Source organism: Triticum urartu, chromosome 4, assembly GCF_003073215.2.
Source record: "Triticum urartu cultivar G1812 chromosome 4, Tu2.1, whole genome shotgun sequence".
Taxonomy (NCBI): domain Eukaryota; kingdom Viridiplantae; phylum Streptophyta; class Magnoliopsida; order Poales; family Poaceae; genus Triticum; species Triticum urartu.
Genome location: NC_053025.1, coordinates 37528825 through 37545142, shown reverse-complemented (window position 1 = coordinate 37545142; position 16318 = coordinate 37528825). Strand labels below are relative to the sequence as shown.

At 45.4% G+C, this 16318-nt stretch overlaps 1 protein-coding gene across 1 annotated transcript in view; it reads left to right on the top strand.

The window, feature by feature from the left end:
* Window positions 1–235: 235 nt before the first annotated feature.
* The window catches only part of LOC125554569 (protein BZR1 homolog 1-like), a 36460-nt gene continuing 20377 nt past the window's right edge, over window positions 236–16318 (top strand). The window contains exon 1 of the mRNA XM_048718089.1: window positions 236–403. Coding sequence (XP_048574046.1) covers window positions 236–403 — 168 coding nt within the window. The remainder of the gene's footprint in view (window positions 404–16318) is intronic.

Below are 16318 nucleotides of genomic sequence, written 5' to 3'. Positions count from 1 at the left end.
TGCCGCCGATGGCCAGCCGAGCACCCAGGGCGAGGAGGGCGGCCCAAAGCCCTCGCTTGCGGACGGAGGGGCTGGGGGACGGTGGTGCGGCCATGGGACCTCGCAGGGAAGGCGGCCGGATCTCGGGGAGAAAGGCGGCCGGAGGACGGGGAGGGAGGCGGCCGGAGCGAGGGGAGGGAGCCGGCCGGAGCACGGGGGAGGGAGGCGGCCGGTGCGTGGGGGAGGGAGGCGACCGATGGGCGGGGAGGGTGGCGGCCGCTGCGCGGGGGAGGGCGGCGGCCGGTGCGCGGGGGAGGGCGGCGTCCGGTGCACGGGGGAGGGCGGCGGCCGGTGCGCGGGGGTGGGCGGTGCCGGCGTGGGAGGGAGACGACGAGGTTTTTTTGGTGGGATCGGGTCGAACCTGGTGTGTTTTGTTTTGGGTTTCGGGGTGGGCTTGTTTCTTTTTGTCGTACCGATTCGGATCCTATAAGGGGAACGGGGTTCCTATATATATAGTGTTACTATTCATCACCCAGGGTGCAGAATAAGTTATTCTTCACCCGAGGTAATCTTACGATCATTTCATAATTAAATTACGTTTCAAATTCAAATAGTTACATTCTTATTGATTCAATACGTAAAATTTGACATAAGAAAATAAAAATATAGGTCATAAGACAAGAAAATTTGCAGTTTATGTGTATTTTAGACTATATTTTTACGTTTGTAATTTTACATAACATAAAATATTTTTTACGGCGATTATATATTTTTGTTACGGTCCCTTTTTACGTCGGAAATAAGACAAAACTTACGAAACGTAAAATTATGGTGCATTGATGGTAAAATAGAGGGGGGGTGAAGAATAACTATTCCTCACCTAGGGTGACGAATAGCGCGACCCTATATATTCTTTTTTATCGCCTCTTTTTTTCGTCCGGAGTCTCATCCTGACTTGTGGGGGAATCATAGTCTCCATCATCCTTTCCTCACATGGGACAATGCTCTAATAATGAAGATCATCACACTTTTATTTACTTACAACTCAATACTTAGAACAGAATATGACTCTATGTGAATGCCTCCGGCGCTGTACCGGGATGTGCAATGAATCAAGAGTGACATGTATAAAAATTTTATGAATGGTGGCCATGCCACAAATATGATGTCAACTACATGATCATGCAAAGCAATCTGACTATGATGAGCATGTCATAATAAAAGGAACAGTGGAAAGTTGCATGGCAATATATCTCGGAATGGCTATGTAAATGCCATAATAGGTAGGTATGGTGGCTGTTTTTATGAAGGTAAATGATGGGTTTATGGTACCGGCGAAAGTTGCGCGGTACAAGAGAGGCTATCAATGGTGGAAGGGTGAGAGTGCGTACAATCCATGGACTCAACATTAGTTATAAAGAACTCACATACTTGTTGCAAAAATCTACAAGTCATCAAAACCAAACACTACGCGCATGCTCCTAGAGGGATAGATTGGTAGGAAAAGACCATTGCTCGTCCTCGACCACCACTCATAGGGAAGGCACTCAAAGAACACCTCGTGCTTCAAATTTGTCACACAACGGTTACCATGCGTGCATGCTATGGGACTTGCCAACCTGAACACAAGTATTTCTCAATTTCACAGTTACTCAACTAGCACAACTCTTATATCACCATCTTTATATCTCAGAACAATTATCAAGTATCAAACTTCTCATAGTTTTTAATGCACTCTATATAAAAGTTTTTATTATACCCATCTTGAATGCCTATCATATTAGTACTAATTTTATAACCAAAGCAAGTTACCATGCTGTTCTAAAATACTCTCAAAATAATATAAGTGAAGCATGAGAGATCAATAATTTCTATAAAATAAACCACCACCGTGCTCTAAAAGATATAAGTGAAGCACTGATACGTCTCCAACGTATCTTTAATTTTTGATTGCTCCATGCTATATTATCTACTGTTTTGGACATTATTGGGCTTTATTATCCACTTTTATATTATTTTTGGGACTAACCTATTATCCGGAGGCCCAGCCCAGAATTGCTGTTTTTTGGCCTATTTTAGGGTTTTGAAGAAAAGGAATATCAAACGGAGTCCAAACGGAATGAAACCTTCGGGAACGTGATTTTCTCACCGAACATGATCCAGGAGACTTGGACCCTATGTCAAGAAATAAAGGAGGAGGCCACGAGGTAGGGGGCGCGCCTACTCCCCCCCCAAGCACGCTCTCCACCCTCGTGGGCCCCCTGTTGCTCCACCGACGTACTCCTTCCTCCTATATATACCTACGTACCCCTAAACGATCAGGTACAGAGCCAAAACCCTAATCCCACTGCCGTAACTTCCTGTATCCACGAGATCCCATCTTGGGGCCTGTTTCGGAGCTCCGCCGAAGGGGACATCCATCACGGAGGGCTTCTACATCAACACCATAGCCTCTGCGATGAAGTTTGAGTAGTTTACCTCAGACCTTCGGGTCCATAGTTATTAGCTAGATGGCTTCTTCTCTCTTTTTGGATCGCAATACAATGTTCTCCCCCTCTCTTGTGGAGATCTATTCGATGTAATATTCTTTTTGTGGTGTGTTTGTTGAGATCGATGAATTGTGGGTTTATGATCAAGATTATCTATGAACAATATTTGAATCTTCTCTGAATTCTTTTATGTATGATTGGTTATCTTTGCTAGTCTCTTCGAATTATCAGTTTGGTTTTGCCTACTAGATTGATCTTTCTTGCAATGGGAGAAGTGCTTAGCTTTGGGTTCAATCTTGCGGTGTCCTTTCCCAATGACAGTAGGGCAGCAAGGCACGTATTGTATTATTGCCATCGAGGATAACAAGATGGTTTTTTTTATCATACTGCATGAATTTATCCCTCTACATCATGTCATCTTGCTTAAGGCGTTACTCTGTTTTCATGAACTTAATACTCTAGATGCATGCTCGATAGCGGTCGATGAGTGGAGTAATAGTAGTAGATGCAGGCAGGAGTCGGTCTACTTGTCTCGGACGTGATGCCTATATACATGATCACACCCAGATATTCTCATAACTATGCTCAATTCTGTCAGTTGCTCAGTAGTAATTCGTTCACCCACCGTAAAATACTTATGCTCTTGAGAGAAGCCACTAGTGAAACCTATGGCCCCCGGGTCTATCTTCATCATATTAATCTTCCAATACTTAGTTATTTCCTTTGCTTTTTTACTTTGCTTTTATTTTACTTTGCATCTTTATCACAAAAATACCAAAAATATTATCTTATCATATCTATCAGATCTCACTCTCGTAAGTGACCATGAAGGGATTGACAACCCCTTATCATGTTGGTTGCGAGGAGTTATTTGTTTCGTGCATGTACTAGGGACGCGCGCGCAACCTCCTACTGGATTGATACCTTGGTTCTCAAAAACTAAGGTAAATACTTACGCTACTTTGCCGCATCATCCTTTCCTCTTAGGGGAAATCCAACGCAGTGCTCAAGAGGTAGCAAGAATAATTTCTGGCCCCGTTGCCGAGGAGGTTCGTGCAAGTCAAGATTTGACTCCCGACAACGAGCCATTTCTGGCGCCGTTGACGGGGAGTCTACGCAAAATTCAACATACCAAGTACCCATCACAACCCTTATCTCCCGCATTACATTATTTTCCATTTGCCTCTCGTTTTCCTCCCCCCCACTTCACCATTGCTGTTTTATTCGCCCTCTCTCTCTATCCTCCCTCTCTTTCTCTATTTGCCTCTTTTTGCCCGTTTGCTTTTTGTTTGCTTGTGTGTTGGATTGCTTGATTGTCACGATGGCTCAAGATAACACTAAATTGTGTGACTTTACCAATACCAACAACAATGATTTTATTAGCACTCCGATTGCTCCTCTTACCGATGCTGAATCTTGTGAAATTAATGTTGTTTTGCTGAATCTTGTCATGAAAGATCCGTTTTGCGGCCTTCCTAGTGAAGATGTCGCTACACATCTAAATAGCTTCATTGATTTGTGTGATATGCAAAAGAAGAAAGATGTGGACAATGATATTGTTAAGTTGAAGCTATTTCCTTTTTCGCTTAGAGATCATGCTAAAGCTTGGTTTTCGTCTTTGCCCAAAAATAGTATTGATTCTTGGAACAAGTGCAAAGATGCTTTTATCTCTATGTATTTTCCTCCCGCTAAGATCATCTCCCTCAGAAACGATATTATGAATTTTAAGCAACTTGATCATGAACATGTTGCACAAGCTTGGGACAGGATGAAATTAATGATACGTAATTGCCCTACTCATGGTTTGAATTTCTAGATGATTATACAAAATTTTTATGCCGGATTGAATTTTGTTTCTAGAAATCTTTTACATTCGGCCGCGGGAGGCACTTTTATGGAAATCACTTTAGGATAAGCTACTAAACTCCTAGATAATATTATGGTTAATTATTCTCAATGGAATACTGAAAGATCTTCTAATAAAAAGGTGCATGCGATAGAAGAAATTAATGTTTTGAGTGGAAAGATGGATGAACTTATGAAATTATTTGCTAGTAAGAGTGTTTCTTCTGATCCTAATGATATGCCCTTGTCTACTTTGATTGAGAATAATAATGAATCTATGGATGTGAATTTTGTTGGTAGGAACAATTTTGGTAACAACGCGCATAGAGGGAATTTTAATCCTAGGCCTTATCCTAGTAATCCCTCTAATAATTATGGTAATTCCTACAACAATTCTTATGGAAATTATAATAAGATTTCCTCTGATTTTGAATCTAATATTAAAGAATTTATTACTTCGCAAAAGAATTTCAATGCTTTGATTGAAGAAAAATTGCTTAAGATTGATGATTTGGCTAGGAACGTGGATAGAATTTCTCTTGATGTTGATTCTTTGAAATTTAGATCTATTCCACCTAAGCATGATATCAATGAGTCTCTCAAAGCCATGAGAATTTCCATTGATGAGTGCAAAGAAAGAACCGCTAGGATGCGTGCTAAGAAAGATGCCTGTATAAGAGCGTGTTCTTCTAGTTCCTATGAAAATAAAGATGAATATCTAAAAGTTATTGATGTATCCCCTATTAAATCTTTGTTTTGCAATATGAATCTTAATAATGATGGGATTGATCATGATTCACCTTTACCTAGAAGGCGTTCCAAAAATTCAGAGTTTTTAGATCTCGATGCTAAATTTGATGAAAGTGGGATTAAAGAAATTAAAACCCTAGATGTTGCTAAACCCACTATTTTGGATTTCAAGGAATTTAATTATGAAAATTCCTCTTCGATTGATTGTATTTCCTTGTTGCAATCCGTGCTAAATTCTCCTCATGCTTATAGTCAAAATAAAGCGTTTACTAAACATATCGTTGATGCCTTGATGCAATCTTACGAAGAAAAACTTGAGTTGGAAGTTTCTATCCCTAGAAAACTTTATGATGAGTGGGATACAACTATTAAAATTAACATTAAAGATCATGAGTTCTATGCTTTATGTGATTTGGGTGCTAGTGTTTCCACGGTCCCAAAGACTTTGTGCGATTTGTTAGGTTTCCGTGATTTTAATGATTGCTCTCTAAACTTGCACCTTGCAGATTACACTATTAAGAAACCCTATGGGAAGAATTAATAATGTTCTTATTATCGCAAATAGGAATTATGTGCCCGTAGATTTTATTGTTCTTGACATAGATTGCAATCCTTCATGTCCTATTATTCTTGGTAGACCTTTCCTTAGAACGGTTGGTGCGATTATTGATATGAAGGAAGGAAATATTAGATTCCAATTTCCGTTAAGGAAAGGCATGGAACACTTTCCTAGAAAGAAAATTAAATTACCTTATGAATCTATTATGAGAGCCACTTATGGATGGCCTACCAAAGATGGCAATACCTAGATCTATCCTTGCTTTTTATGCCTAGCTAAGGGCGTTAAACGATAGCGCTTGGTGGGAGGCAACCCAGTTTTATTTTTATTCCTGGGTTTTTTCTCATGTTTATTAATAAATAATTTACCTAGCCTCTGTTTTGGTTGTGTTTTTTTGTGTTTAATTAGTGTTTGTGCCAAGTAGAACCGTTGGGAAGACTTGGGGAAAGTCTTGATATCTTGCTATAAAAAACAGAAACTTTAGCGCTCACGAGAACTGCTGCCATTTTTATTTGGAAATTTCTATTTAGTTAATTATTTTTTAAATTATTAATAGATAAATTCCGCACGTCCATCAATTTATTTTAAATTTTTTGGGTTCCAGATCTTGCGCTAGCTACAGATTACTACAGACTGTTCTGTTTTACGTGTGTTGTTTGCTTATTTTGATGAATCTATGGCTAGTAAAATAGTTTATAAACCATATAGAAGTTGAAATACAGTAGGTTTAACACCAATATAAATAAATAATGATTTAATTACAGTACCTTGAAGTGGTCTTTTGTTTTCTTTCGCTAACGGAGCTCACGAGATTTTCTACTTTGAGTTTTGTGTTGTGAAGATTTCAAGTTTTGGGTAAAGATTTGATGGATTATGGAACAAGGAGTGGCAAGAGCATAAGCTTGGGGATGCCCATGGCACCCCCAAGATAATCTAAGGACACATAAAAGCCAAATCTTGGGGATGCCCTGGAAGGCATCCCCTCTTTCGTCTACTTCTATCGGTAACTTTACTTGGAGCTATATTTTTATTCACCACATGATATGTGTTTTGCTTGGAGCGTCTTGTATGATTTGAGTATTTGCTTTTTAGTTTACCACAATCATCTTTGCTGTACACATCTTTTGAGAGAGCCATACATGATTTGGAATTTGTTAGAATACTCTATGTGCTTCGCTTATATCATTTGAGTTATATAGTTTTGCTCTAGTACTTCACTTATATCTTTTAGAGCACGGTGGTGGATTTGTTTTATAGAAACTATTGATCTCTCATGATTCACTTAGATTATTTTGAGAGTCTTAAATAGCATGGTAATTTTCTATAATCCTAATATGCTAGGTATTCAAGATTAGTAAAAATCTTCCTATGAGTGTTTTGAATACTAAGAGAAGTTTGGTGCTTGATGATTGTTTTGAGATATGGAGGTAATAATATCAAATTCGTGCTAGTTGAGTAGTTGTGAATTTGAGAAATGCTTTTCTTGAAGTTTGGAAGTCCCGTAGCATGCACGTATGGTAAACGTTATGTAACAAATTTGAAACATGAGGTGTTCATTGATTGTCCTCCTTATGAGTGGCGGTCGGGGACGAGCGATGGTCTTTTCCTGCCAATCTATCCCCCTAGGACCATGCGCGTAATGCTTGGTTTTTGATGACTTGTAGATTTTTGCAATAAGTATGTGAGTTCTTTATGACTAATGTTGAGTCCATGGATTATACGCACTCTCACCCTTCCATCATTGCTAGCCTCTTCGGTACGGTGCATTGCCCTTTCTCACATTGAGAGTTGGTGCGAACTTCGCCGGTGCATCCAAACCCCGTGATATGATACGGTCTTTCACACATAAACCTCCTATTATCTTCCTCAAAACAGCCACCATACCTACCTATTATGGCATTTACATAGCCATTCCGAGATATATTGCTAAGGGAGTCCTGGATTAGGGGGTCTCCGGACAGCCGGACTAGATCCTTTGGCCGGACTGTTGGACTATGAAGATACAAGATTGGAGACTTCGTCTCGTGTCCGGATGGGACTCTACTTGGCGTGGAAGGCAAGCTAGGAAATACGGATATGGATATCTCCTCCTTTGTAACCGACCTTGTGTAACCCTAGCCCCCTCCGGTGTCTATATAAACCGGAGGGTTTTAGTCTGTAGGACAACATACAATCATACCATAGGCTAGCTTCTAGGGTTTAGCCTCTCCGATCTCGTGGTAGATCAACTCTTGTACTACTCATATTATCAAGAATAATCAAGCAGGACGTAGGGTTTTACCTCCATCAAGAGGGCCCGAACCTGGGTAAAACATCGTGTCCCCAGCCTCCTGTTACCATCCGCCTTAGACACACAGTTTGGGACCCCCTATCCGAGATCCGCCGGTTTTGACACCGACATTGGTGCTTTCATTGAGAGTTCCTCTGTGCTGTCACCATAAGGAAGAATGCCTTGTCTCGTTGTTAAGAACAACATCACCGCCGGGGGAGCCCTGGCTGTCGGCCAAACTCTCTGGCTAGGCAGTTTCATCATGACCGCCCGTTCGGCTGCTGCCCCGACGATGACTTCTCGGGTCATCGAAAACAACCTCCACATCGGCTCGGAATTCGCCGAGGAGATGGGTCCAATGGAGCTCTCTTCCCTAAACGAGCTCTTGGATCGCATTGCCACCTTGGGAGTCGCTACGGACAATGATCGGATTGGGCTTAAACCCGATCAAAGGGAGATTAACTCTCCACCAGTCACCCACCATGTTGCGGTGGTGGAGGAACAATACGACGATTCCTCTTCTATCTTGAGGACTAACTATGTCCGGATTCTTGAGCTCTCCGAGCCGGATACCCGTTTACGGGAGGACATCACCCAAGCCTTGAACCTAGAGTCAGGCAGCGGGCCAGACTTATCGGGCAACATACCGGAACCTGAAATTCCAATATTGGAAACACCTCGGCCCCTGGATCTCAGATTGGGTAGGGGTTCAGACTCAATTCCACCCACCCGCCTAGGCATAAATGATCTTTCCCACATCAAGCAAGAGCCCCATGAAATAGTACATCATTATTGGGCCAGATTCTTCCTTGTAATGAACAAGGTTAAGGACTGTCGCGAGGAAGACGTAGTCTCATTTTTCTGTAATAACTGCACGGACAAGGGAATCCTTAACACCTTAAGTCACCGTGACATATCACGCTTCGCTGACTTGGCATCCATAGTACGAAAGTACTGTGCGATGGAAAGCGCCTGGAAAACCAAAACGAAATTATGGGATAATCCGGCTAAGAATATACACCCAGTCCGAAGTAAAAGGGTGCACTATCATAAGACACCCGAGTTAGTTACAAAGAAACAAAAACCCTCTACCGGGCATGGAACCGTATTGGAGGGATGGCTTAACGGACCCTGCAAAATTCATAGCACAGCGGATACCATACCAACGCACAGCCTCAGAGCATGTTGGATACTCCGGCAGGTGGCCAAAAGTGGCGAGGATCTTCTTATCCCAAATACCACAGATTACCATCCCGTGGATAACAATACGGTATTAACAGTTTTTGAAACCTTTGCATCAAATAATAGGCGCAAGCGAACACTCCGCAGCCTCGCCGAAATCTGCAACGTAGCAGCAATGAATCCATGGAGTGACACGGCTATTACCTTCAATGCCAGTGACGAACCTAAATTCTGAACTGCCCGAGCACCAGCTGCACTGGTCCTCAGTCCAATTGTGGATGGCTTTCGACTCACCAAAGTACTCATGGATGGCGGCAGTGGATTAAACCACATCTATCAGGAAACTCTTCAGAAAATGGAAATAGACTGGAACCGCATTGATCAAAGCAGCACAACCTTCATAGGAATCATCCCTAGTCGGGAAGCATGCTGTGATGGGAAAATCACACTAGATGTGGTATTTGGCACGCCGGAGAACTATAGGTCCGAAGAAATTACATTCCAAGTGGCCCTGTTTAGTAGTGGATACCACGCACTTTTAGGACGGGAGGCGTTCACGATCTTCCAAGCCATACCCCATTATGGGTACATGAAGCTCAAAATGCCCGGGCCCAACGGAATCATCACTCTCGCTAGTGATCCGGACACAGCACTTCGCGCCGAAAACAAAACAACCGCATTGGCCCTCGAGGCATTATCCGAAGCCCTCTCGGCCGAGGAATTAACTGCGCTACGCTCCACGGTGGACATGGACGATGTAATACTTGACAAGAGATCCAAGTCCACCTCTTTTAAACCAGCGGACGAAATAGTCAAATTCCAAGTCCACCCAACGGACCCTACAAAAACAGCCTCCATCGGGGCATAGTTAAACCCCGCCGTGGACGCCACACTACGAGAGTTCCTGCGTGAGAATTGGGACATATTCTCCTGGCACCCCTCAGACATGCTAGGAATCCCACGCAGGCTGACCGAGCACAGCCTCAGTATCGTAAAGGGATTCAAGCCGGTCAAGCAGGCTCTTCGGCGTTTCTCTGAACCTAAGAGACAGGCTATGGGAGAGGAACTAGCCAAGTTATTGGAGGCCGGATTCATTAGAGAAATAAAACACTCGGACTGGCTAGCAAACCTGGTGATGGTACCAAAGAAGGACAAATCCTGGCGCCTCTGTGTCGATTTCAAGGACCTCAACAAGGCTTGCCCAAAGGATCCCTCCCCCCTCCCCCGCATCGATCAAATTATCAATGCTACCGCAGACACGAGTCATTGTGTTTCCTCGACGCATACTCTGGCTACCACCAAATCAAGATGGCGGAGTCCGACCAAGCCGCAACGACATTTATCACACCATACGACCCATTCTGTTTCAACACAATGCCTTTTGGGCTCAAAAACGCCGGCGCAACGTATCAACGCATGATTCAGACATGTCTGGAGAAACATATCGACAAAACAGTAGAGGCATACGTAGATGATGTGGTCGTCAAAACCAAACACGTCGACTCTCTAATAGAAGACTTGAGGCTCACATTCGACAACCTCCGAACATACGACATCAAGCTCAATCTGGAAAAATGCGTTTTCAGCGTGCTAGCCAGAAAACTCCTGGGTTTCCTTGTCTCCAGTAGAGGAATTGAAGCTAATCCGGCCAAAATTCGAGCTTTGTCACAGTTGGTTACCCCAACAGACCTCAAGCAAATCCAGAAATTAACTGGATGTGTGGCGGCTCTAAGCCGCTTTATCTCCCACTTAGGAGAAAAGGAATTACCCCTTTATCGCCTCCTTCGACGCACCGAACACTTTGAGTGGACGGACGCCGCCACAGCCGGATTGGAAGAAATAAAAGCCATACTGGCAACCAACCCAATCCTGGCCCCGCCAAACATCGGCGAACCAATGCTGTTGTACATTGCGGCAACTCACCAAGTTGTAAGCGCAGTGCTCGTCGTCGAACGAGAAGCTGATGGACATAAATTCCCTCTTCAAAAGCCGGTATACAATGTATGCACCATCCTCACTCCATGCAAATCACGGTACCCACATTACCAAAAGATAGCCTATGCGGTATTCATGGCATCCGGAAGCTGCGACACTACTTTCAGGAGTGTTCGATTAAAGTAGCCTCGGAAGTGCCACTTAATGATATTATAAACAACCGCGACACTACGGGCCGGATTTCCAAATGGGAAATTGTGCTCCTCCCGTTCGACATAACATACAAACCTCGGCGAGCCATTAAATCGCAAGTATTGGCCGACTTTGTCGCTGAATGGACGAAAGCCGAACTCCCTAAAGAGTACGGCGCATACTCCAATTGGATCATGCACTTCGACGACTCTAAAATGTTGGCTGGTCTAGGGGCTGGCGTCGTCCTGACGTCCCCAACTGGAGATACCGTTCAGTACGTACTGCAGATACTGTATACAGACTCCAACAACGCAGCCGAATACGAAGCTCTACTGCATGGTCTTCGGATGGTAGTCTCCATGGGCATTCAACGCCTGGAGGTGCGTGGGGATTCAAACCTCGCAATATCCCAAATAAATGGAGACTTCGATGCCAAGGATCCGAAGATGGCGGCCTATCGAAACGCCGTCCTAAATATGTCAGCTCGGTTTGAGGGGCTCGAATTTCACCATGTGGCTCGGGAAAACAATCAGGCGGCGGATATCCTTGCCCGCATCGGCGCAAAATGCAACGCGGGCCCCCCAACATCTTTTTGGAGAGGTTGTTTAATCCATCGGTGGTATGTGAAGGGGACAGCGGTAACAATAGTCCGGACCCGGCCAAAACGCCCGATACCGAACACTCTGACATAATCGGAGGCTCTGCCACCGAAATAACACCTTCAGCCCACGTAATAATGGTCGTCATCGCCCCGTGGACATAACCATTCCTGGCCTACCTAACTAGGCAGGAACTTCCCGAGGACCAAAATGAGGCACGCTGCATAATGCGGCGATCTAAAGCCTACACGGTCCACGAGGGAGAGCTATATAAGAAAAGCACTACCGGAGTCCTTCAAAGGTGCATCTCCGAAGAGGAAGGGCGGAAGATTTTGGCAGAAATTCACGCCGGACTCGGCGGTCATCATGCTGCAGCCCGGGCCCTCGTAAGCAAGGCCTTCCGTACAGGTTTTTATTGGCCGACGGCCCGGGCAGACGCATAGGACTTGGTCCAACGCTGCGCCGGTTGCCAGCTTTTTGCAAACCAAAGCCATATGCCACCCACCGCCCTCCAAACAATCCCCATTACCTGGCCCTTCGCGGTCTGGGGGCTTGACATGGTCGGACCCCTTAAGGGGGGAACCCACAAGAAAAAATACCTACTGGTCATGGTGGATAAATTCACCAAATGGATAGAAGCCAAACCTGTTAAAACAGCCAAATCCGGACCGGTGATAGACTTCATATCCAGGGTTGTACACCGTTATGGCGTCCCCCACAACATCATCATTGACAACGGCACGAACTTCACGGCCGACAAGGTCAAACTCTGGTGCAGCAACATGGGCATCAAGCTCGATTATGCTTCCGTCTATCACCCACAAACCAACGGCCAAGTCAAGCGAGCAAATGGTCTTATCATGAGCGGCATTAAACCCAGATTAGTGTGGTCCTTAACAGAGTCTAACTCGCACTGGGTAGAGGAGCTCGACTCCATACTCTGGGGGCTGCGGACCACACCGGATCGCAGTACCGGATATACACCCTTCTTTATGGTGTACGGCGCAGAGGCAGTCCTGCCCTGCGACATAATTCATGACTCACCTCGAGTGCACATGTACGAAGAAAGAGAGGCTGAGCTCGATCGGCAGGACAGTCTGGACACCCTGGAGGAGGAGCGCGACGTGGAAAAATCCCGTTCCGCATTTTATCAGCAAAAGACTCGCAGATACCAAAGCAGAGAAGTACGGGCCAAAACTTATAACGTTGGCGAGTTAGTTCTACGCCTGCCAGAGAAGAAAAAGTCCAAGCTCAAGCCCAAATGGGAAGGTCCCTTCATTATTGACCAAGTTCTGACCGGTGGAGTGTACCGTCTGCGGGATGCATCGAATAATCGACTTGAGCCAAACCCATGGAACGCAGCCAGGCTCCGAAGTTTCTACACCTAGCGCCGGACTCTATGTTTGTCTCCTTCCTCTGCCCATTTTTTGCATATATATATTATCTGTCTTTTTTCTCTTTCTTTCTTTTATTCTTTTTCAAGGCCTTCAAGGGCCAACTTGTGCCTCGCTTGCACATTATAGATACGCTAACCACGCTCAATATACCTGGGGGCTTCTTACACAAAAGCTTAATTATCCATCTGGGCTTCATGCCCAGCACATGTGTTATTCTTCCACATGTACCTTTTCTTCGCCATTATATGCATCGATATGACTTAAGTTTTGGCCAAGCTGGGTTGCCTGGCTCTTGTATTTATGCCCTACGTTCCCTTTAATTCGGCTAGGGCATAAGGGGAGCACCTCTGCGATTGTTACTGCCGGGTCAGCCGGATGTGTACCTCAGACTAGGTGAAGCCGAAAGCAAGCGTTCTTAAGGGAATATTCGGTCGGTGAACAAAAGATGATTTTTTTATTTTCCATATGTTCCCCCAGATGTTTTTTCCTGCGTTTCCTCTTGTAGTTCGGACATGCACTTTAGGGCATGCATACCCAGGGAAAGGAACCCTTAACGGAACTATTCTCCCTGGAAGATGTTTCTTACTACCCATGTAATATAACATAACTAGTTGGGCACTTGTCTGTTCAAGCACTAATGACCCCTACGCCTGGTCTCCATGCATACCCCGGTTCTTATATAACTGAGCGGGTATTCGGATACACTCCGGACTATCGGGTCCCGAGGTTGAAGCGAAAAGGTCCGCCCTGACAAATGATCTACAACCCGGCTAGAAGGCATTAAACATGTCATTTTAATTACATAGTCATGTAGACTGACTAAATTCCTCTTCTATACCATCCAACAAGCGGTCTAGCCTACAATCCTGTTGGGAATACTTTGCGGCTAATTCTACTTGCCCATAGACTAAGCTAACAGGGATCTCTTTCCCGTCGGGCCCCACAGGTCCGACCTCGGCCATGTGATTTGGGTCAGCCTTGGTATACCGCGTCTTCACCATGGCCCAGGCTTCCCTGGCACCTTGATGGCAGGCAGATATCTTCCATAATCGGAAGCGCCGCCGCGCTCCCTTGAGCTTCTCCACAAGCTCTCCAACGCCTTCTGGCAGGGAGACGGATGGCCACAAGGCCTGGGAAATACCTTGCATCACCCGCCGAACTTGTTCGTGCACTTGTGAGAGCTCGGATAGAAGATCACCCACAGACCCGGGCATCTCCTCCACGGGACGACCCGTCAGCATACCTGCAGACATAACTCTGTTAGCCGGCTTCTCCGCCGTCCCGTTTATTAAGGGTTCATTCAAGCACTTACTAAATATACCAAGTCGAAGCCGCTTATTCTCCTTCTCAGAGTCTGCAAGCTAGGATCGAACATCTTTCAGTTCCACGCTCAGCTTGGTATTGGCGCCTTGGAGATTGTTTTTCTCCCGCCTGACCTCAGTCAGCACGCGTTCGCCAGCCTTTAGCTATCGTACGGCGTGCTGCTCCTCCGGATTCTCTCCGGATTCATCTGCAACATCTATTATTAGATCTGCAGCCATGCCGCACGCTATATGGTACCTATCATTCTTTGAAAAAAATGTTACCAGCTGGGGACTTTTTAGGTTCCTTCAATGCAGCAACAGCGGCCCGAAGTTGGCTCTTGCATTCCTCCAGCTCCTGTGACAGTCGACTATTCTTCTCTGTAAGAACCTGCACAATAAGATGATTCTTAAATCAGTTCTGCTAACTGTTTCAAGTCTCAGGGGCTACTGATACATATAATCGTCAGATTTTCTTATCGTACATCCTTTACATACTGGTCCGTGGCTCTGGCTAGACCATTTTGGGCAGCACAGAGTTACGCCTCTCCAGAATTGAAGGCATCAAATGCCTCTGGTGAGAAGCAAGCGTCACGGAGTACGGCCCGACGACGCCTATGATTCATGGCGCTCTCCACTTCTGAATGTGTAGCGGATAACCTATCGCATCCTCTGTAGGGGGACTATCCGACGTCCGCCCCATGTCGGCTTCCGCCTCTATGTCCGGTCCTGGAGCCCGACTGGTGGAAGCATGATCGGCAGCCTCACCGGCATATTTCGGCGAGCGTTTTTTCTATTAAAGAAACATGGACGTCATTACATCTCAAAAAAGACAACCACGGAGCGGGGTTTCTGTCATACCTCTGCGCCAGCGTCTCCGTCCTGACCGCCTTTCTTTTTGGCCTGCCCGGCCTCAGTGACTCTTGTGGGCGAGTTGCTGCGGGTTCGGCATGGCGTCCCGAATGCCTTCCCTATAAAAACACCATATGTATATGGTAGGTGAAGTGTCTAAAAGGGGATCCTAGTTTTTGGAGTTGGGAATTTTGGTTTTTCTTACGTGCGACGCAGGAAGCAGTCCGAGATAGTCGGCCGTAATGGCCACCATGGCGTCATCACATCTTAATTGATAGAACTGCCGGTCTATCAGCTCCACGAATATGACCGGATCTTCTTCGGCACCATGGGCCTGGTCAGGGTCCTCTGGTTGTGGAGATGGGCTGCTAACCTCCCTTATGGCTTTTCGCAGTTCCTGCCGCAAAATGGCAAGGTGAGTACCTACGACAAAGAATGCGGTAAGAACGGGAGTAAGAAGAGGTAACTCACCCAGCTTGGAGGGTTGTACATGGAGAATCCATCCCGTGGCTTGATGCGGATGAACTCCTCTTCCTCTCCCTTGAACAATTCGGACAGATTTTTTGCTAAAGCGGCAGCGTTGTCAAGACCCTTACGCCCGCAACGGGTGGCGTCATCTTCCCCGTTAAAACACCACAAGGGGTGCCCTCGATATTGAAGTGGTTGAACTCCCCGCATTATGCATATTGACATAACCTCGATTACTGTCAATCTTGATTGAGCCAGCGCTTTAATCCGGTTCATCATGTAAAGGACTTCTCCGTTGTCTTCCTCCTGGGGGCTCCGTGGGTGCCAACTTCGGCGTTTCTTCAGAGGGGCATTGCTGAACTCAGGAAGACCCCGCCGAACAGGGTCCGGAAGGGGGACGTCCTTCATATAAAACCATTCCGAAGGCCAGTCTTCGGACTTTTTCTTCGGAGTACCAGACAGGTATCCGGTTTCGGCGATGCGCCATATTTTGGCTCCGCC